The 22813-nt window shown below is 39.2% G+C and overlaps 1 protein-coding gene across 12 annotated transcripts in view; it reads right to left on the bottom strand.

The window, feature by feature from the left end:
- LMO7 (LIM domain 7) overlaps positions 1-22813 on the bottom strand; it is a 132069-nt gene that overhangs the window by 51683 nt on the left and 57573 nt on the right. For 10 of the 12 annotated variants that reach the window (XM_054271358.1, XM_054271346.1, XM_054271348.1 and 7 more), the window contains exon 4: positions 22394-22500. In XM_054271358.1, coding sequence (XP_054127333.1) covers positions 22394-22500 — 107 coding nt within the window. Of the gene's footprint in view, positions 1-22393; positions 22501-22598; positions 22678-22708; positions 22785-22813 lie in introns of those variants that run through there. The other 2 variants (XM_054271357.1, XM_054271356.1) reach the window with 2 other exon arrangements.

Here is a 22813-nt window from a genome sequence, read left to right as displayed (position 1 = left end):
ACATGAGGACATTCCTCCAGCACTTGGATTCTTAGCAAATTGATATTCAACCCCGAGAGCCACAGTTCACTGCTGAGAATGCTGGAAATAAACCAGCCAGGCTATGGCTGCAGAGTTAGAGAACAGCGTTTGGAAACACACCTTTCTATTTGATTATAAAAAGCACATGCATTTTCCATAGCAACACGTCCACCAGACCCAATGCCACTCACATCACAGCAGCACAGAGTCAGGTATAAAATGTCAGCACAAAGTGCTTCTCTGTGCCCCTACGGAACCCCTGGCTGACAGCAAGGAGCTCTGTGGGCCCTGATGAATGAGCAGCCTGACTCCACCCTGTGCCCCCACCTCCTAAAGCTGAGGGGTGGAGGAGAAATGCTCAAGAAGGAAAAGGCAGAGAGGGAACAGAGCCAGCCAACACCCTCCGTGGGAACACATCACCATCCATGGCTTCAGAGCCTGTCTTCTCACACTGCCTCTGGAGCACGGTGCTTCCTTGCTGATCTCACCCATTATGCCTCCACACCATTCTGAAATCCCTTATCAAAACAAAAACAGGCACTTCTAGAAAAGTGCATCAGCCCCAGCAAGCCACCAGATGATAACATTATCCATTTCCTCATGCTCTTTTCCGACCCCTCCCTGGGTGGTCCATCTCTGCCAGCTTCCTCATACTCCAGTCCAATCTAGAGGTCCTCCCAAAGAGAAAACTAGCATTCTGTAGGGAAGAAGGCCCGCCTGTCAAATAAAAATAAAAATAAATCCCACAGAAAAACAAGCAGAAGAGCCTCAATGATAACCTGAGCACTCCTTGGCTCTTGTTTGAGTGGTGAGCAGGGCAAGTGGTGTGGAGCACTTACTGCAAGTTGTTGCAGTGGCAAAAATGAGGCTGATAGGATCATGCACCTTCCTGCTCAAATATTAAGCTCTATTAAAGAAAATTAAAGTTGGACTGCATGATATCTGAGACAGTTTCCAAAATAAATTGTCTTAAAATTGATAATAATTGATGTAGATTTGTCGATTGGTCCCTCTTTGTGACTTTTTCTTACTCTATTCCTAACCTGCTCTAAAAATTCATCAGCATCACTAACTAATTACAATTAAACTGTGTGTCTCTTGTACTGTTTTTTTTTTTTTGCTTGGTTTTTCCAGGAAAAAACTAGAATGCTTTGCCAATCTTTATTGGATACTTCCAATTCCAGATCTAGACTGGCACTTACCAAAAAAAAAAAAACCAAAAACCTAGCAGGCATTTTATTTCTGAAATCTAGTGGTCACATGCCATACACTTTGGCCAAGAAACATAAGAACGTCCACTGACTTTTATGAGAAAAGATGGACTCTGCACCAAGTATTAGAAGTTGTGCAGTTGACTCTCAGCTCACACAGAGTGTTAGGAAATCAAATCTCAAATCACTTTGTTCACACTCAAGAAGACTTTTTAATTTCACATGTGAAATTAATTCCTTCTCAAGGAAAAAAAAAACACTTCAATGCACACAGTATTTTAGGTCAATTGATAGATAGCTATAATGTCAGTACTTACATATACTATAGGTTTTTACTTCTTTCCAAGTTTTGGTATTTAGAATTTAGAGCATATGATTTTGCTGAATCTCTCCTTTTATCTCCCTGCTGCCTTTTTTCTTTTTTAAAAACCTGTACATACTTCAGTTGACCTTTGCACAAGGATTACATTAAATGTTCCCCCCCTTTCTACCTTACTCCTTCCTTGTACCTCAAGAATCAACATACTTGAGCTCATCCTGTTGATCATCAGGATCATTATCTACATTAACTTCTCTTGCATCTAGTTTTAAAGATCCTTGACCTTCATCCCCCCACACAAATCTAGACCATGTTGTATAAATTTTGTACATTAATTTGAAGAGAAGTCAAGATGAGGAATGTATAATTTGGCTAACAATCTTTCCAAAACAAATAGTTGGTATATCTGGGGAGTCACTGAAAAGTAAGTATCAAAATAGAAAATCAAAAGCAATCCTGTAAGTTTTTAGAAATATATTCAAAACCACAAAAACATGCAGCTGCTAGCTTGCTCAAAAATAGTTCAAGAGCATTATTAAAAAAAAAATATGTAAAAAGTCTATTATTTGCTTCAGCTAAGCTGCAGCAACCATGCCAACTCACAGCATTATTTTTCATGACATGACCAAAACTCATTTTCTCTACTGCCTAATGCCTCTTTGCCATTATTAAGTATTTCCAAAGCCACTGTCCTTTTTATTCCCAACTCTCACACCTAACTGGAATATTTCAACATCCCCAGTTTCCACACACACGCCAGAAGTAAACTTTTAGAATAGCCCTCAATACTGACCACATTAATTCCTACCAAGCCTTGATGAGACTTGTCTGTACCAACTCCAGGTATGAATAAACAAATCACTGCAAGGTAAGTTAGGGTAAAAAATTTTCCATCTACCAAGTACTCCTAGCAACTGCCTATGTGCACTCTCTTACACTCAACCCCCAGGATTAACACAATTGTTCAACTTGGATAAAGCATTTAGAGGTGGTCTCTTGGGAAGAGCTAGGATTTGGCAGGTTATACAACATTGCTTGCTCAGAGAGAGATATTTTTATAGCCTCTGTACACAGGGAAGAGGAAAAATCCACCCCAACGATCTCCTTCATTCAATCTCCTCCCTTCATGCCCAGGGAAAGAGCTAGTAAATGTAATCCTTTGTTATCCTTGTGTCAAGCAAACAAGCAATGGTGCAGAAGTGCCTTGTGTATAAGCAAAACAGTTTACCACAGCTTATAACACTCAAAAGCACGGTTTACTCAATTCCTCAGGGTATTTAAAAAAAAAAAAAAAGAAAACCCAGAACTCAAGTCTATGCTGCATAATTTATATCAGATATTTGGCAATGAACATATCCTCTGATAAAAAAAAAAAAAAAAAAAAAAGGATGACTGACAGTAACTTGTACTGGATATTGCTGTGTTCACACTTGTGCCTACAGCCAGTTTCACCAGTCTAAATAGGCATCTGCTTGGCTGCTGTTGTTATGACACATACTCAAAAAACAATTCAGCACACAGGTGACTCAGAGTTACCAGCAGAAGCTACAGATGTCCTATTCTAGGCCCACAAAAGTAATCCAGGATTCAGTCCACTCCAGTCATTATCTCCTCAGGAAAGCCAAGACCCATAAATGCCACGTATATGTATGAAGGATAGTTATATCTTCTGGAGAAGAGGCAGACCCCCTGCATTTTAGGGATACATGGAATTTACAGCACCTGGGAGTCATTTCAAAGATTTCCAATGGCTCATTTCTTCCTCTAGAGCAATTCCAGTGTAGTGCTGGCCAAACTGTTGCACAGGAGAACAGAGAACAGGGGCAGTGTATATGCCAGACCTCTTTTCATTCTAAAGTTTTGTTACATTATTAAAAAACAAATGCTTTTTTGTTCTGCAGTTCAAAGGGGGACTACTAAAAGCAAAGCTTTTGGGAAAGAGTGATAAAAAAAATTAGATTTATTGATAGAGATGCAGAGCAAAGATGAAGAAATGGGGGTACAAGGTAAGAGCACCTCAGTCCATGATAAAGATTATGGAAACAAGATGAAGTGATGCTGTATTTGTCCTTAAGTATATCACTACTGCATGACTAAATAATTTCATTTAGTCTGTACACTTGGACTAAAAGTTTTAAAAAACTACTGGGTTTTCTCAGTAATATTCTGGCAAAATATTTCATGAGCAAATAAGAAGCATTGGAAAAAAAAAGAAAAAAATGCTTCCTTTTTGGAATTTTGCCGTATTTTCTCTATGTTTCTTTGTGTTCCCCTAGCAACACAGAGCACAACATCATCACTCATGACACAGAGCACAAGAGTATGTAATACAGGCTGAACCTGACTTCTCTCTATTAAAGTCCGTTCTCTATTAACTTAAGGTGATCAAATATGTCCAAAAGGAATGAGATATGCAGATACAACGGAACTTTACTATTTCCCATGTTTTCTTGATCTGTCTGCATTTGTACAAACATACTTAGAGCCAGGAAAGAGCTCCTCAATTAATGCAAAGTCAAATATTTATGCAAGCTTAACAGAAAAAGACCACTGAAAAAGGATGTATTACCTTGAACCAGCTCTCCCAGAAGATGTGGCGTGAACTAGCAGCAAAAATTAAACCAAAAACAAGATACAAAAATCAAGAAAAATCTACCGAGTGTAGTACACTTAAGGAAAAACGTGTCCCTTTTAGAGAACAGACAAAATCTAAGACAACTATATACTATTTTCCACGTTTCCTGCAATTCTCACCTCCTATCCTCAGCTCTTGAAACATCCACAATTAACGTAGCTCCTTAAGGATTCAGCTATTCTTACTCAGGTTGCTTATGGCTTCAGATTTATTTCTATAATATCTGAAATATATAAACTCAATTTGTTGCTATCAGTAATACTGGATAAATATTACCTCTTTTAATTAGCTTTTTTTGGGTGAAAAACAATTTTTCCATCCCAAAAGAAAACAGTGCTTTAAGGCTGCCTGGAGGAGCCAAGTAAGAGGGTAATTTTAAACATTTGCTCAAAACATTAACGTTTTGGGGCCAGGTTTTCTGGCCAAGTTTTTAATGTTGGAAAAAAGAATGCTTCTTTACTGTAAAGTGAAAGAATGGGTAAAAGTCCAAATACTTGCTTTGCCAGAATGTTAGAAAACTTTTGTGGGAGGCAAAAAAAAAAGAGGGGTGGGGGGAGGAGAGAAGTTAAGCTAGTCTGACCATATACCTCTGAAGCTGGAGTTTACATTCATTCTGACCATCCCAACCAACTGAAACCAAATGTGCTATTAGTCACTTAAGAGTTTCTGTTGTAAAGTTAGAGGAGTCTGAGAATAAAAACTTGAAGGAAATTAATGATATGGGAAAACAATCCTAGCCAGGGAACTATAGATGATCTCACACCGCTCTTTCACCAGTACTCATGAAGTATGTAATTTGTATCACAAAACTGATGACTGAGGAAAAAAATAGGCTTAATACACCAATTAAGACATCACCAAAGTGCTCCAACAAGCTATTACAACTAAGTCTGCTGGTAGGGAAGGAGTGGAACAAAACTATCAGATTCTGCTCCAAGCGAGGCCATGGCAATATTCCCAACATCTTTAACGAGTGCATGAGTAAATGCTAAATTGGGAATCTTCCTTCTCACGAGAAAGAAGATACTACATGCATCAAGTCTTGGAAATTGCAGTTAGCCATCTGCAGAATTTCACTAGCTGCCCAGCCAGATGAAGCACTGGAGAAGTGGGTTCCTTAAAACACACATGGTGGTTGCAAGCTATCCTTCCCAGAAGTCAATCAAACCACAGAGCCAAAATAAAACACAAAAGCAACCCTCAGGCTCTTGATGGAGTTATTCTATGAATTCTTTGTCCAACAGTCCTCATAATTTCTACAGGAAAAACAGGCACTATTTATCACCAAGAGAAGATTAACAAAAACCATGAGACTCTCATTTAGGAATCCACAGCTTTTGAAAACTAAGAGCATCTCAAAAACTCTGAGAAGCGCAATCATTACTGCATTTAATCATTGGAAAGATTATCAAACTAATGGTTAAACTGAAAAATACGTCAATAGTGCCAGTTTACTACAAACTGCAGCTTCCCATGGGACAGTATACATGCTGCATTAGCAACTGCTACATCCAGATCTGTTACCTTGAATTGTCTATGAACATTTCCCTTTTGATCTAAAGTGTTTGGCCCTATTGTATTCAGAAATCCCAACAGCAGCAGTGCTGTCACTATATTCATAGTTTAACAATTCAGTGAAAAGCCAAGACTTTACCATCATCCTGCAATTAGGACTGATAGTCTAGACAGGATGAAAAATTAAAGGCAGCTCAATAAAATTAATGGCCTGTTTCTCCTCTTGATTATACTTAATTCTACCTGAAACAAATTACAGTTGCAGAAGAATCACACAAAAAGTCATCTCAGCGGTCTCATCAGCAACACGCACCTTACAACAGTGAGACTCAGAATAATTACCAAGATCTCCCCTTCTTTTCACCTGCAGGCTAAGAGAACTACAAGAAGAAATTAACTCAGTGTGGAGGAGGAATACCCAGTAGTATCCTCCAATGAGGAGAGGACACATCAATCTCTGCTGATGGCTTAGGAATAGGTTGCTAAATCGCAGCAAAGCCCAGCTATTCCTTGACAGGAAGGTAACCCCTAGAAAGTACAGGAGAAAAGAGCAGGGTGAACATCTCTTCACGCTTTGACCCACAGATAGTAAACATGGATGATAAGCTTGAGCATCATCATCAGGTTTGGTTGCCAGACAGCAAACTGTTGACCACATTGCCCACACAACACTGAAAGTGCTTTGCAATAGGCTACCACTTTCTTACTGCATGAGGTTTGACAGATGGAAAGTACCATAAAAAAATTATCTGGAATGCTCCTAATGTATTATCTTCTCTCCATTTCAGTGTAGATGCAGTTAGTGGTCCACTTAACCTGCTACGATAATATATTTTAAAAATAAACTTAATAGAAGTCCCTTTTGTAGATTTTTTATTTTTTAGCGACTGAAGGTATAAAGATAGGTAACAGTCTTCACCATCAAGGAAATGCATTTATGGCAGAGTAGGACAGTACACCAGTTTCCTAAGATACTAAAAACCAGCTCATTCTGCCATGTAAGTTATGCAAGCATCATCTTTAGTAACAGAAATCAGTACTATCAAAAGCAGTTCATGAAATAACAAATCAGCCATCTGTTTGACGCTGATTTATTGAGAAAGAACGATTCAGAACTGCTCCAACAGTCAGATATTTACTGCTCAGAAAGAAGACAGATATGAAGCCTTCTGCCACACTGCATTTTAAGCTCTTCCCTTACACAACAGCACATTGAATACACGTAAAAATATGTGCCCCAAGTTTTTTTTTTCAGGTAGGAAAGAATCTTTGGAAGCTTCTGCTAGGGAAAGAAATCCAGAACTGTTGCATGAACTCCAGACAGAATGTCAAACATGTAATTACTTGAAATATTATTAAAAGTAACATAGTTATTACTTAAGGCCCTGAAGAAAAAACCCTGACACAGGAGCGGTACACAGGTGAGTATATTTGAGCTTTTTTTTGCATAATAAAGCTCCCAACAAAAACTGTGCAATCCTTCAAAAAGGAAAGCCAAAAGGAAAAGAAAAATAAATTAAAAACACTGAGATATCATTCTTGGCAAAGAGAAAAAAATGAACTCTCATCTCAAATTCACTCTCAAACTACCTCTCCTTTTAATTAAAATTGATGAATGCTGATAGCACAGAAATCAACAGATTGGATGTGAAGTAAACAAGCCATTTAAAATATATAAATGCACATTTAAATTAAGTCTGTGCTGATTTTCAATTTGTAAAATCTCATATGCACTCATTTTGAGTGTCATACCAATTCCCCTCAAAAATAAGTTGACTAACACATTCACGATTACAGAGCAGCTTACAAAAATAAAAATTGCTTTTAAATTCCACTTCCTTTACAAAGATTTTTATTTTTGCTAATTTTAGCTTGCATAGAGGATCCTGTGTTTCAGGGGCACAACCAAGGCTTGCCAAAGTTCTTTCACAAGTTGAAGACTGGCCAGTGAGCACCACCAGCAGTAATGGAGCTTCCGTTGAAACAAAAAGCAATTCTCTCTGAAAAATTAAGCATATAATTGTCCAATGAATACAATATCACAGTATTTACTCTCTCAGGTAATTATTAATTTTATTGCAGGCACCAAGATTAGAATGGATTGAAACTTGCCATATTTAACAAGACAACTTTTTCTGCCCTCTCTTTTCTAGGAGTGTTAAGTTGACCATCTATACCCAATTTGTCTTACACTCTTCTCTTTGTCCCTGCATCTTGCTGTGTTGACCTTAATAAAAAAAAAAAAGTCACATGCTTTTGAAATTCAGGCCATAAACTAATCTCTGTTGTATCCTCTACCACTAGACAAAGTACAAGGTTTTCTAAAAACTACCTACTAATTATTTTTTGTACATAAGGATTGGGGCAATACACACTTTAATAAGCAAATGCATGGAAACCTGTACAGCTACCTTTTGTAATACCATTAAAGACTAACCTTTCATAACTGTCATCTGCTCTCTACTTCAAAGCCTGCACTCTTTGAAGCTGACCTGGCGTTGCTGTTTGTTTTGTGAGTTGCCTGGCAGAGACATCTGAGCAATAGAGAATGAAAACAGCGGGAAAGCATCTTTACTGGGTATCCCAAATTAGCTGAAGAGTTACAGAAGGCTATTCCAAATAACAGCAGCAGTGGCACACAGACTACCTAAAAACTAGAAGGAACTAGAAACCAAGCAGATGCTACCTCCTCTTCATTAACAGTAAAAGCAGATTATGAAGTTTTTCACAGGTAAAGTAAAAAAATAAATTAGAGAAAAATCTCAATGCACTTGCTTTGAAACTGAAGGGAGTCTTCATAATTTAAAATTGCATTAACAAAGAAGTCATAGTACCAAGAGTTGAAGTAACCTGAACTAATTAGCTGGAGTACCCTCTCACATGTGGAGGTAGGAAAAAAACTCCAAAGTTTAGTAGTTTTCTTCCACTGTGCTTACTGCTGCTTACTTTAGCTCTTAAGGACAGTCTCTCCTGTGGCTGCAGATGCACAAATAACAGTAACATGTTCCATTAAATGTTGAATGCCAAAACCTACATGCAATTAAGCCTGACCAAACAGTTTCTAGGAGCTTGAACATATTTGCTTTCCTGACAAAAATTCTGCAAACAAAAGCTCCTTCTATAAGTAATGTACACGTGCCCTTGGTACACGTCCATCAAAAAGATTCCTGCCCTGGGAGATGAAAGCGAGCTTCTCCTCTCTCTCCCCGCATGACTCTCAGGCAGTAATAAGTCATTTTTAAATAATGATGGGAACCACACAAACACATTCTTGGGCAACAGGTGACAAGAAGAAATTTTGAGTGTTCGCTGCTTCTCCATCTCTCCTGAACCCTAACAGAATCATAGAATTGTTTAGGTTAGAAAAGACCTTTAAGATCATTGAGTCTGACTGTTCCCAAGTGCCACATTTGCAAGACTCATAAGTACTTCCAAGGATGGTGACTCTACCACTGCCCTGAATAGCCTCTTTCAATGTTTCACAAGTGTTTTAATTAAAGAAAAGTTTACTAAACTCCAATTCTAAACCACACAATTGGTTGGCCACATGTCACAATTTGAGGACACTTCTTCCTGGCCTGTCACTTGTTAATTTGGAGAAGAGGCTGACCCCCGCCTGGCAGTTGTGGAGACCAGTTCCCCCTGAGCCTCCTTTTCTCCAGACTAAACATCTCCAGTTCCCTCAGCTGCTCCTTACCAAACCTGTGCTCCGGACCCTTTACCAGCTTCACTGCCTTTCTCTGGGCACACCCCAGCACCTCAATGGCTGTCTTGTATTGAGGGGCCCAAAACTGGACACAGGATTTGAGATGTGGCCTCACCAGTGCTGAGTGCAGGGGCACAATCCCTGCCCTGGTCCTGCTGGCCACACCATTGCTGACACAGGCCAGGATGCCACTGGCCTTCTTGGCCACCTGAGCACACACTGGCTCATGTTCAGCTGGCTGTCAACCAGCACCCCCAGGTTCTTTTCCGCTGGGCAGCTTTCCCACCACTCTTCCCCAAGCATTTGAATGTTGAGATCCAAGAGCAGGACCTGGCACTTCACCTTGTTGAACTTCATCCAACTGGCCTCAGCCCATCCATCCAGCCTGTCCATCCCTCTGCAGAGTCTTCCTACCCCCCACAGATCAATGTTTCCTCCCAGATTGGTGTCATCTGCAAGCTGACTGAGGGTGCAACTTTGCCCCATCCCCCTTGTCTGCCCTTTTACTGCAGTGCCCCATTGTATAAACACGCTTTCTGAGAAAACCAAGTTCCAGTCCTTCATTCCAGCTTTTCTCCTGATAAAACTCACACTGTTCACTAAAGGAAGGAATTTTAGCAAGCAGCTTTGGCCCACACCTGCCTTAGTCCTCCCGTGCCAGCAGCCCCGTGCACACTGAGAGCAGCTGCTGAGCCACCCATTGCTCACATGGCACCCAAACAAGCAAAACTCAAGCACTCAGACTCATCCTACTCGGTGCCACCATTCCCTGGACTTGTAGATGTAAATCTTATCCTAGCAATGAAACAAACAACACTGAGCAAGAAATGGAAGTAATTTACAAATGCAGTCACATCATTTAGGTCACGATCATGATGCCAGACTGAGTGCAATACCTGGATAACTAGGGATTTCTGTATAGGTTATTTATCAAACCAGCTTGTTGAATACATTCACAAATTACTCAAGCAGCATTAGAGAAAACAGAATTGAACTAAGGACTTTGCTTGCAGCTCTACAAGGAACACGCTTCAGAAAGACAAAATGTTGTTTATAAAAAGAAAATTATCCTTTTGCAAGAGATTCTGTTCCTCTTGAGAGAATAAAAATATCACTATGAAATGGCAAATGCTACTAAACCACCAGCACTAAGTGACTTCTGTATGATTTCCCAACAGCAGCCAACATTCAATACCAGAGGCAAGCTCAGATTTCAAAGAATAAAATGTTCTGCACATAGAGAGAGGGTTTTGCAGGACAAGTGGAGTATCATTACCAATGCATATTATTCTGTGCTTATTCAGCCTGTGTGGGTGTGCCTTCTACATAACCATATGATGTGTGATTTTACAGTTACACTTCCCATGCCAAAATCAGTAACAAAACCTCTTAAATTAACTGATCTTCTGCGAGCAAAAGTAGCTTTTAAGCAACTATGCTGAATATAGCAAAGGCAAATACATATACCAGTTTATTTCAACAGACTTTCAGCCATTCTTATTCATTATTCTTCTGAAGCTTTTCATGAAGCTTCCAATGGCTTAATGAAGAACTGTCATATGTTAAATTGCCAGTAATTAATGATACCATTTTTTTCCCTGTGATTGTACAACCCGGTCACATACAGAATGCTGGTCTGGATTAAGAGACCTACCATGATTTTATTCATCTTTTCAAATAGCTGTACATACAATGGTCCACATTTGCTAAAGCTTAACAATGATTGCTTGACTGATTTACCAAATCAAATTAATTGCTTCCATATGATTTGTGTTTGATTTTTTCCTTAGTTTTGCTTCTTGGAGTTTTCCATACAGCTACAGAAGTTAAAAGCAGCTTTCACTGTATGCAATCTTTCTAAAACCACACACAGCAACATCCACATGGGGCCAGATCAAAAAACTGTATCAAGCTCAAGATCCCATCCTCCCATGTAATCCCAAGTGGCTGCCTAAGGAAGAGCAAAAATAGACAGGAGAGATGTTTCTCCCTCGTGGACTCTCTAAGCTAGATGTGATTTCCACATACTAAGTAACTCTTAAAAGATTTCCCTTACTTAAACTTCTCCACTATCCCTTGAATGCAAGTAAACTTTGATTATCCACATCATCTGTTGGCAAGGAAGCCTACTTCCCCTTCATTGATTATTCATATAACATTGCATGAAGTGACCAGTTGAATCACTTGTCCACACCATCTGCTAGGGTTTTGTTGTGTTTGGGGGTTTTTTTGTTTATTTGTTTGTTATAAGCTTGCAACTTTGTCCAGCTCTCTGCTTCATCCGTCACCTCTCATTCAGGACTCTCAGCATGCTTAACTAAGCCTGCAGGGGAAGCTATCCCTACTTTTAGTCAGAGAGATGCCATAAGGGTGAAGATATTCCAGTTCCATAGATCTGCTTTTGGGGGAATTTGGGCTAGTGAGAAAGTGAGAAAAGGGAAAATTATCCAAGCCCAAAGCCTCATATGGTATTACAACACCAGCAAATGTCAGATTAACCACAGCAACGCAGTACAGTTGGTTTTCCTATTCCTAGTACTTGTTTCTAGAATAAGGTTGGGTCCTTTTCTTTTTTTGTGTGTGGTTGGTTATACTTTTGTTTGTTTGGGGTTTTTATGACTGGCACTGAACACTGCCTTCACAAAACCTCTGAGCCCTTTATCTCAGCCTGAGCAGTTTTAGGCATTCTAGAACTCATAATTTCATACAAAACCAAAATTGTACTAAATTTTCTTGTTCTCATTAAAGTAACCCAAATTTCCTTTTATTTTATACATAAAAAGAGCACAGTTACTGAAAAAAATAACCTGAAAATTACTACTAAAAGCTGTTTACAAGCATAGTTAACACTGGTATACTTGGACACATTAGGATTCAGTTGTGGAATTGTACAGTAATTCTCTAACTGCACAGATCTGTGTTGAAAATACATGACAGCTTCAAGTCAAACCACACATAAATAAACTGCCTCCTGTTAGCTCAGGCATTTTTAGCTAGTGCTTTACCAAGTACATCCCTCACCCCCGAAAATTATCACAGTTGAGGGCATCTTACAACATCAGGTCACAGAGTTAAAAAGAATACATTACTGCATCATAAATCTGACAAGCGTATTTCAGTGGTTATTCAGAGGGAACAAGTGGCTGTCTGTAATTTAATAGCCTTTGCAAGAGCAGAAGTATTTTGAACTTGGACTCCCTTTCCCCGCCCCAGTTAAATATTTTATCATATAACGCATTGGAATCCACGTCAGTTGATGCATATCTGTACATACTAGGTTCAAAGGTGTGTGCGTGTTTACATTTGCAGGACATTTTTTCTGGAAGGGAAAGGAAAGAGGAAATATCATCAGCATTAGTCAACCTTCTTACTCTAGTCCCAGAAACCAGCTGCAGCAGCTTCCAGAATTTTGCTTTCTGAGTCAGGTTCTGAGACTGCGCTCCCTCCCTGGGCAGACAGAATGGCAGGGAGGGGATATATATGCTGGAGGGCAGGGCTGTTGGGAGGACTGGCTCTGCAGGAACCTCGTATGGCATCCAATAATCACAAAGTCCAAGCCCTGCCCCATGGATGGACCTAATTCCTGTAACTGCAGAGCGGAGAGGAGAGCTGGGCCCGGTGGTCCTGCTGGGCCGAACCTCAGCCAGGAGCCAGTCCTGGCACCACTGGCCAACAGCACCCAGGGCTGAATGAGATGGTGCTTGGGTGTGCAAAATGGAGCATGTCAGAAGGCTGACAGAGCCCATCATTCCCCCTTGTCCTCAGCACTTACTATGCCACCTCTGTAACGCTGCTGTCTCTGGTTTGGTGTCTCACAGCACAGGAAAGACATGGATAAACTGGAGCAAATTGAGTGGAGGTCACCAGGATGTGCATGGCTGGAGATCCTGAGCTTGATCATCCAGCTTGTTCAGTCTGGAGAACAGTTCCCTTGTTGGGTTTTCTTTTGCTTTTGTTGTTGGGGTTTTTTTCCTTTTGTTTCTTAAAGACAACAGATCTCTATCATTTAAAAGAAACATGCCTTTGTGTGGTTAAGCTTGGCTGCTATCTAGGGCTCTTTATTTCCAACCCTCCGCCTGTTCTTATCATCTAACCATGTGGTGAGATATTATTTTGTTTAATTGGTTTCAGTGACGGCATGAAAACAACCCTGTAACCCTCTGGAAATGTAGTTTGTAAGAATATTTGAAATTGTTATTTCACTGCCAATTGCATTCTGTGACATTCACAGCAAAAAAAACCCCAAAACATTAATGTCACTTCAAAGGATACAGTAAGTGCTCCAATTAAGCAGTAATAATAATTAGAACTGAAATGTCTGAAAGGAATAAAAATGGCCAGAAGTACGGTTTTGCATGAAGTATGATCAAAAACTGTCACTACACTGTTCAGCTTTACTTTCTCTATTTACAGAGTATGGTGAACTGGCAAACTCCTGTACCCATGGAAAACTTCAAGAAGTCAGCTTCCCCCACTATTTAAATATAGCAGCTCTTCCTGTTGAGTTGTCTGCAGAAAAACTAACTGAACTTCAGCAATTTAGCAGTAAAATACAATTTAGAATAATACAATAGTGAACTTGCATACATGTTTCTGTGTAATTGATGTTAGAAAAAGAATAAGCTTATGTTAGTTAAGTCATTCGATTTCCAACATCAGACACAAACACTTCTTTTGTATGGAGGAAAAAAGAGCCACCACCAAAAAATGCTGGCTTTCTCTTTACCTCCTTTTGTAAGGTACTCACTGCTACCCATCAAAAATGCTGTTTTCCCTCTCATGCATTGTTTTATAAACTGCATTTAATCCTGGGAAGCTAGGGGATTAAAATGAATACAGGTATTTTAAGATTTAGATGAATTCCCATGGGAATCCTAAAATGCTAAAGACACTTCTGTTAATACAAACAAACACTGAAAAAGCATAAAGGCCTTCAGTAATAATGGGTTTGTAGCCCCTCCCACCCCAAAGTTATCCCAGAGATACTTTTGAAATGTAATAGGATCAAATATGATTACTTTGAACAAACCAGTGCAATTCTGTAGAAAGCTACTGCAATTTTCTGCAGGGAATCATTCACTTCTGTAGAAGAACTACCTGAATTCCAATATAAGCCTGTGGATCTGTGTCACTAGACATATTTGAATTGCTTTTGATACAACTAAAACATGCTACCTGTATTGTTACTCTGAATTGTTCAAACTCCTCCTGTACACATGTAGGTACAGGTACAGAACTCCAGAGTTCTTCATTCTTAGAGCAGAATCATCTTCACAAAACCCCAAACACTATCAAAAGTATAATCTGATAAAGGAAGTGTAAATTATTAACTTTTAAATTACTCAACAGCAAAAGTGATCTATCTCCAATACTATTCATAATGACCAGAAAATAGACAGATTAAATGGCACCACACCTAACACTTTATAGACTTTAAACCTAAGAATTGAAGGTAAATTTTTAGCAGGTATGGTCCAAAGTCTGGAACATATTTTATTGCTTACAACGTTCTTACTGGAATGATTTACAGTTTGTGCAGATTAGTGAAATGAGCAGGAATATTTTTCACTTAAGCACATCAGTTTCACAAGACTGAAAAAAACCAATTTTTTCTTTATCTCTATATAATTGTCCCAAATACTAAGGAAAGTAAAACATGTGAAATTACTGATCTTGCAATTAGCTAAATCATTAAAAAAAATAAACACAGCAATTTCAATATTTAGAATATAGCTATACCCAGGAAGCAAATACATTTCTTTGACAATACCCATAGCAAAAAGAGAATCTACACATTTACAAAGTTGTAGAAACATTTCTAGAGTCAGTCTGAAGTGCTGCACTTTTCCATTTCAAGGGAACTGTCACTAGGAAACTTAGTTACCACAATAAAGGCCTATTACAACCATATGTGTAAAAAATGTTATTTCCCTGAATATAAATATGGGGAAAGCCACATTCATACTCCTAATTAAATTTTGGTTAAATGGTTTGCATTTCAATTTTCAAGACCCACAATAAGCTGTCTCTTATTTGTTTCACCTCAGTTTGAATTCAAAAATAGTTTCTAAAATGCTGAAGCTTTTGGGATGATTGACTCTTCAGTCACATAGGTACAAGCAAGAGAATTGAAGGAGACACAAGTTTTGGTCCAATCATTTTCATACTTCATGCACTGAAGCATTTGGCTTTCATCCATCTCACCACTTTCTATTCTACACAAAATAAAAAGGCAGGAAAGGGTGGTTCTATGTTGTGTGAGTGTTTTGAGTTGGTTGGGGTTTTTTTATTATGAGGCCAAATTAGAAAATAAGTTCTTCAACTCATTAAAATGCATGTTTCTTAGAAAAATCAGCACCTCAAGTTCAGGTTCAGCTCTATCATACTCTCTTATTGCAAGCACTCAATTCTTGAACAAAAAAAAGTTCAAGATAATATAGTAACTAAGAAAATAGATATGAAAGAAGACCACAAATTCAGTATTATCAACAGAAAACACCAGCTCTGAACTATCTGTCCACAATTGATCTGCATTCTCTCTCCTTTCATTGTTGTTTTTGAGGTTGGTTTGGGGTCTTGTTTGATTGGTTTTTCAAGTATCCATTTTCAGGGTATTTGACTCTGTCTCCTTTGAGCAAAATATGACAGCTCTTCCTGAAGGGCAAAATAAGATACAAGTCCCAAAAGAGTGTCTCATCATCACACCTCAGGCTTTCAGGTATACCTCAGCTTCACCTGATTTGCCAAACAGTTTAAAAATCTGGATGATTCTGGCAAAGCAAACCTAAAAAATTCCTCCTAACACTGAGATGTGGTATTGCTTTTACAATTAAAGCTCTCAAAAAATTTCCACAGAGCCTTGATAACTGATTCCCACTCAAAAGATCATATTTTCAGGAATTTCTGTGTAGACTGCTTTTTTCAGTGGTCTGCTCAACAGTGCTAACATTCATCCCATAGAACAGAAATTTCACTTTGCCTTTGTTTACCCTGGAAAAAAAGCACCCTGAGCAGGAAACAGAAGTGGAATCAGGAAATGCAGCATATTCCCCAGGACTAGACAGGAAGAACATTCAAGTCATAAGAAACATCAACTACAATTAAAGGAGAATATTTTTTAATTCAGTATCTACTGTATCAGGAAATAGTGTACAGCTACTTCCTACCGCAAAACCAGTAATTTGCGGTGGCAGTACTGTAATTTAAATTACAGGCTAAAGAAGGTAGGTGCTAGAAGGCACTGAGTTTAGCTTAACTCACTGCCAGGTGGCTTCCCTTCTGACAGCCCCCAAAAGGAGAGGGTTTCTTAATATGAGACAAGATACTTGAGGTTGGTATAAGAGCTCACTCTTATATAATCAGAAGAGCATCCCATTAAATATATCCTGCTCCAAAAGGAACAACAGGTGCAGAATATGTCCTTACAGCCATACCACACAGCAACCATTTAATTTTCTCACTTTTTATTTAGAAAGCATCTATTCTCTGAACCACTTTTTTGGGTGGTATTTTAAATTCAGAAACTGTTATCTCTGAACTGAAATAGAGAGTCTGTCTCAAAAGCTCAGCTGAAATGCAGGAACACAAGGATGAACATTCATGTAACAGTTGTCACTTCTCTCCAGTTGGCTTTAGTTATAGAGAGCTTTATGTTACAGAAAGAATGGCATTTTAATTTTTCCAGGATTGCTTTTTGTTTAGGAATTCATAAAAAAAGATTATACTAAACATTAAATGGATTAAGATAAAAACTACCCAACATTTTGAAATGCCAGGGCCAAAGTCATAGCTCTGTTATTTTCTCTCATGTATGTACTTAGTCCCACTTCAGCAAAACTTCTCCAACAGGGTTTTCTGTTTGCTTTACATAACTAACATATTACAAGATTGATAATGAATATGTGGGAAAAGTGCAGGCCAGAAAAAAGATGAAGGCTTTATCCAAATACCAGGTTCTACAAGGTGATGAGATACTTCGACCTATCTTGGAAAAAAAAAAATCACAGAATGGTTTGGATTGCAAGAGACCTTAAAGATCATCTAGTTCCAACCCTTCTGCAATGGGCAGGGACACCTTCCACAGCAGACCAGATTGCTCAAAGTCCCATCCAATCTGGCCTCAAGCACTTCCATCTATTCCAGTGCCACACCACCCTCATAGTAAAGAATTTCTTCCCAATCTCCAAAACCAAACCCATCCTATCCTAGTTTAAACTATTACCACTTATGCACCTTTGTGACAAGTCCCTCTCCATCTTTCTTTTAGGCCCCTTTTAGGTGCTGGAAGGTCTCCTTGGAGCCTTCCCTTCTTCAGGCTGGACAAGCCCAGCTCTCTCAGCCTGCCTTCATATGAGATGTGCTCCCTGCTCACCTTCCTGGCCCTCCTCCAGAGTCACCCCAGCAGGTCCACACACTTCCCGTGGTGGGTGCCTGAGAGCTGGACGCAGTGCTCCAGGTGGGGCCTCCCTTTTTAGTTTCATTCAAGACACACTCTAAATATAACAATGTAGTAACAATATTAGTGGCAGCTAAGTATTTTAATTTGCCCTATTATTGAAAAATGAAATTAGTATGGTAAAACTTCAACATCAGAAGTCAGGGCTGTGGTAACTTTAAAAAAGTTTTGCAGTAAATTTTCTCTTTTTTTTTCTTAGTTTAATATTTTACTCTATTAACCCACCTTTTTAATATTAGAATTTAATTATATTCTTCAACTGGGAGGAAATCTCATTTTACAGAATTATAATTTTTTTCATGTAGAAGAATGAATTTTCTTCAAAGACAAATTTGAATTTACACTCTCACTCTGAGCATTCAGGCTGCCTGCTTTAAAACTGATAATTGACATAACAAACTCCACTGAAATGATGCTTGGTATCTGCCTATGTGAACTCTCCCTTATAACTCCTTGGTATGATTTTATTAAGAACCCTTCCACAGCTGGTAACAACTGGGTGTGTCACCCCTAAAGAGCTGGGTGAGGAAGTGCTTAACATTTTTAAATAGTAACCAGGCTGACAACTGAGAGTCACTAAGCTTGTATTACATTCTTACTTTGACAGAACCAAAAAAGAATCAAATGAAGTATTAAGACAATCTTGCATTAGTATAAATAAATTTTAAAACCCTTCACTAACTGCTGTGTTGTAAAACAACATCACCAATTAGAAATTATAAAACACTACACTGAGAAACAAAAATCAAATATACCAAAAGAACTGAAGAGAGACACAAATGCATTTACACAAATAACTGGCCACTGAACAAGATGATATGCACATGACTTCCAGACAGGGTATGTGAGGAGTAAGTCCATCTGGATGATCCTTCTTGGAACACATGACATATTGCTCTACTGTACCACTGAGCAATAACTTCTGCAGATTTACAGAAAGACTGAACTATAAATCTCAGACATTAATCCACACTCCCATTTTCACTGGCAGAAAAGAAATCATCCATGCCAGCACCATTTTTCCACACCACCCAACTACTAATCTTGCTGATCTGGCAAAGCATAAAGTTTGCAAGGGTTGGAGCAGCAACCAGTAATTTTAGCCAGTCTTTTTCATACAAACTTCTAAACAATAAAATTTTAAGGAGCTTTTTCTTTACAAAAAGGATAATCACATAATCACTTGGAACTGAAAGTCTGGGTATGTAAGAGGATTCTTGCTCCTCTTGTCCCAGATTACTTCTAGTAATTATAGAGGAGGGTTTCACATCATGCCTGTGCATCATCTCAGTTAGAAGAGAAAACAAAACACAAGTGAAAGTTGTAGCCTCCTCACCAGATAAAAAGATTATTTTCTCAGAACAGATTCCGTTCACGAGGAACTGAGGGTCTTGACCTTACCTCAGGTGACTCAAGAACACCGTACCACACAACAGAGTTTGGAAACTCTGAATGGCTTTGTGGCACTGTTCATCAGACAGCTGTCAGCAAAGGTACAGCAAAAGGCAGCAAGCACACTCAGAAATAAAGTACAAGGAGAAAATAACTCTTCCCATTGGGAAGGGAGCCTGCCCAGGTGGGACGGGATGGCAGCCTGAGATGGCAACAGCCTGAGGGAATATGACTTCCCACAAGGCAAAAAGGAGATACCACAGGTAACTGCCAGGCAGCAGAGACATGGAGCACCACTGCACAAAGCTCATCCATTTCAAAAGGGAAGTGCTCCTCCTGAGGACCTGCCTAGCTCCTGAGGTGACAGATCAATCGAACAAGTGTAACAGGGACAGAGATGCAACCTCCCAGACAATGGGAAAGACTGGTTTTGCTCTTACATAAGGATGCCAACTCTCGTGTCCTCCTTAGCAGCAGAGGCAGACCCACCCTTTTAATGGTACCTTCCTCTGACCAGTTTTCGACATCCAAGGCAAATCAAACACCTTGTCATACCTGACACTAGATGCATGTCTTACCAGCACGCTGTTCTCTGCCTGTTAAGCTGACTTTTCTAAGCAACAGTTTATTTAATCTGTTTTGGGTAGATAAAAAAACCTGTGCTAACAGTGGTGCAACAGCAGAACACAGCAGTCCTCTTGTGGTGTCAAAACACACACTGCTTCAGGCACACATTAATGTTATCCCACACAGCATATCACCACTGCTTTAAGATGCAGGCAAATAGCCTCAGGTGATAGCAGCAAAACGAATTTGCTTTGGAATGTTAGAAATCCAAAAGTTAAATGCAATCTTTTGAATAAGTCAGCAAATGAAAAGTTTTACTTCTTGGGGACAAGAAATTATTTACTTCTAATTATGAAACTAGATTAACAGAGGATAAGACAAAAGCAAGACATGAAATAGGACTCCTTTTCTGAGGCCTGGCATCCTACAGGTTTTGAAGACATTTGTAATTCATCTTGAATGTATGAAACTACTTATTTCTATTAAATAATAAAAGGACACATCAGATAAAATTCCTGATCAGACAGCATTTCTCTCCTGACACACATATAAATCTCTCTGAAAATCCTCTGAAGAATAGCTTGCCCTCTGGGTAATAAAATTATTTCTGTAATTAACTTTTCAATGGAGAGAGTTATCTTCATGTAACTTATTTCCTTTATTTCTTGGAATAAAACTTTCCTCCCATCCCTTTCCAACCTCCTAAATACATCAAAAGTGCTAGTATATTTAGGACACCACTTTACAGCATGCTCACATACAGAAGTTTTGAATTACTCTGGAAGCATTTAATACACACTGTGGGACTGTCACATGATATATAATGTGTGGAGAAGCAAACTCATACTGAAACAAATTACAAGAACATGGCTGTATGGCTGGCAGCTCTTTTGACTCTAACCCAGACCTCCCACACTGCTGTCCATAAGAAGTACTCAATAGTTAAATCTGCTTTTTTGAAAAACACTAATTAAAGCATTGCTGAGAAGGTATGATGTAAAACCACTGTTGTCTCGTGACAACTTCAAATTCCAGCCTTACTCTCTGCTCACGGAGCCGGGAAGGGAACTGGCGGTGCTGCAAGGACCCAAAAAAGCCTGGCTTACAGACCCACTGGATGGATTTCACGGCTGACCTCTCCCGGGCACCGCGGTTCCACGTTGGGACGAGTTGGACAACATACCTTGCACAAGAGCTCGCTATCTCGGCCTCCCCGCGCTCCCAGCCTGTCGCTACTGACGCTGCTGAACGCCAGCTCCCAACTGCCTCCAACCCTTCCCAGCCATTCCCCGGGAGCAAACCTCCACCAAAACAACTTTTGCTAGGGCTTTGTGAGTAATTTAAGCACGGCAGAGGTTACCAACCCTCCGGCTTTTGGCGTGACGTAGGGACCGGCAGGGAGAATGCCAATGTCCTGGAAGTGTGCCAAGTCCCTAAACAGCAGATTAGTGAGAAATTACATTTTGGGTATGAGTCAAAGACTGAAAACACATTGCCATCTCATAAATCAGACCTCAAAACAGCATGAACTTTCATTCTGAAACCAGGCAGAGAGAATGTCAACAGGCTACCACTCAACCCACCTACGAGAGATTTCTTTCTAATTAAAGCAGCTACATATCATTTCACAGTATTTTTTTCCTTGTATTTGCAGAAGGATTACTGCCTGTTCCTCTTTGATAAAACTGGTAATTTAAGACAGGAATCAATCCTTCACATTTAACTTGACAGGTTTCCAGCAAAACCCACTGAAGATTTCATTTTTTTTGGAGACAATAAATTCACCCTTTTGTCCCAATATAATATAAACAGTTAACACTGTAACAAATCATGTGCCCTAGGATGATTTTTGCCTCAACTCATTTATCTTAAAACACCTGTCTTAACAGTAAAGTTTCACTTTAGTCTCTCAGAAACTAGTAATAAATTCTTATTAGGAGACAGAGCAGTCTTGAAATATGAAAATCCACGAAATATATTTTAGAACCAAGCCACTTCTATTTCACAGGAAAACTCTCATCTCCATAAACATGCCATTCAGTACTTGATTTCTACTCATACATACACATACATCTCTTGACAGGGGATGTAACACTCAGAGACAGACATTTGATTAATACTTGACTGTCAAGACCAGCAGTCCTTCAGGAACACTATACCTAAGCCTCAAAACCATTTGGATAAGTATAAGTACCACCTCAGCCTTTCAGATTTATATCAGTGATCACAAATCATAAAGAAAAGTGATGCTTTTGATATCATTTAACAATTTTGCTCCAAGTCTAAAATAAGCTGAACAGTTTCCATCTCAGATTAAATGCTGTAAATATTCATTAACAATTAGTTTGCTTGTAAGGTTACTATTATAATAATACTTCATCTTTTAAATTACATTTCTGCAAGTCTTATCCTCTAGCTTTAACAAGGCTTAAACCCTCACCACAGTATTCAGAACTGCTCATACCAGATTAAAAGAAGAATTTTCCATAGACAAACATTAAAAAAAAAAAAATAGATCGTGAAAGCGCTTAGAGGGAGAAGGGAAAGGAGAAAACAAAACCACAAAACTCACTTGACTGTAACTCGATTGGACAAATCCTGAAGATCTCCTGGGTGAAAAAGCTGAGCTTCTTTCAGTCCAATGTTTCCGCACGCTTTCAGAAAAACATTTATATTATCCTGCAAAGAGAAGTAGAAAGCAGTTGCTCAGTTAAGAGCACTAAGCAGGTTTTGCAAGATGATTAGTACTAGCCTTTAAATGTCAAAGTCCAGCTCACATAAATGAAACTGGAAAAGCAATCTTCTGGATCATAAACGCTGCTCGTTTCTCGTGCACCCAGCAGGCTGGGCTGCGATGGCAGGGACTGAGGGGTATGTTAAAGATTACCTGGCATAAGGCAGCAGTGAGCCAGTAGGCAGCAATCTCCACTTTGATGTCAGCTCTGCTCAGCAAACAAACGCCCTCTTCCTAGCTTTGCACGACAAGCCTCAC

This window comes from Melozone crissalis, unplaced genomic scaffold, assembly GCF_028551555.1.
Source record: "Melozone crissalis strain CALT ecotype California unplaced genomic scaffold, PUWL_Pcris_2 ptg000013l_1, whole genome shotgun sequence".
Lineage (NCBI taxonomy): Eukaryota > Metazoa > Chordata > Aves > Passeriformes > Passerellidae > Melozone > Melozone crissalis.
Note: the sequence above shows the minus strand (reverse complement) of the source record. Positions and strands in the feature narration are given on the sequence as shown.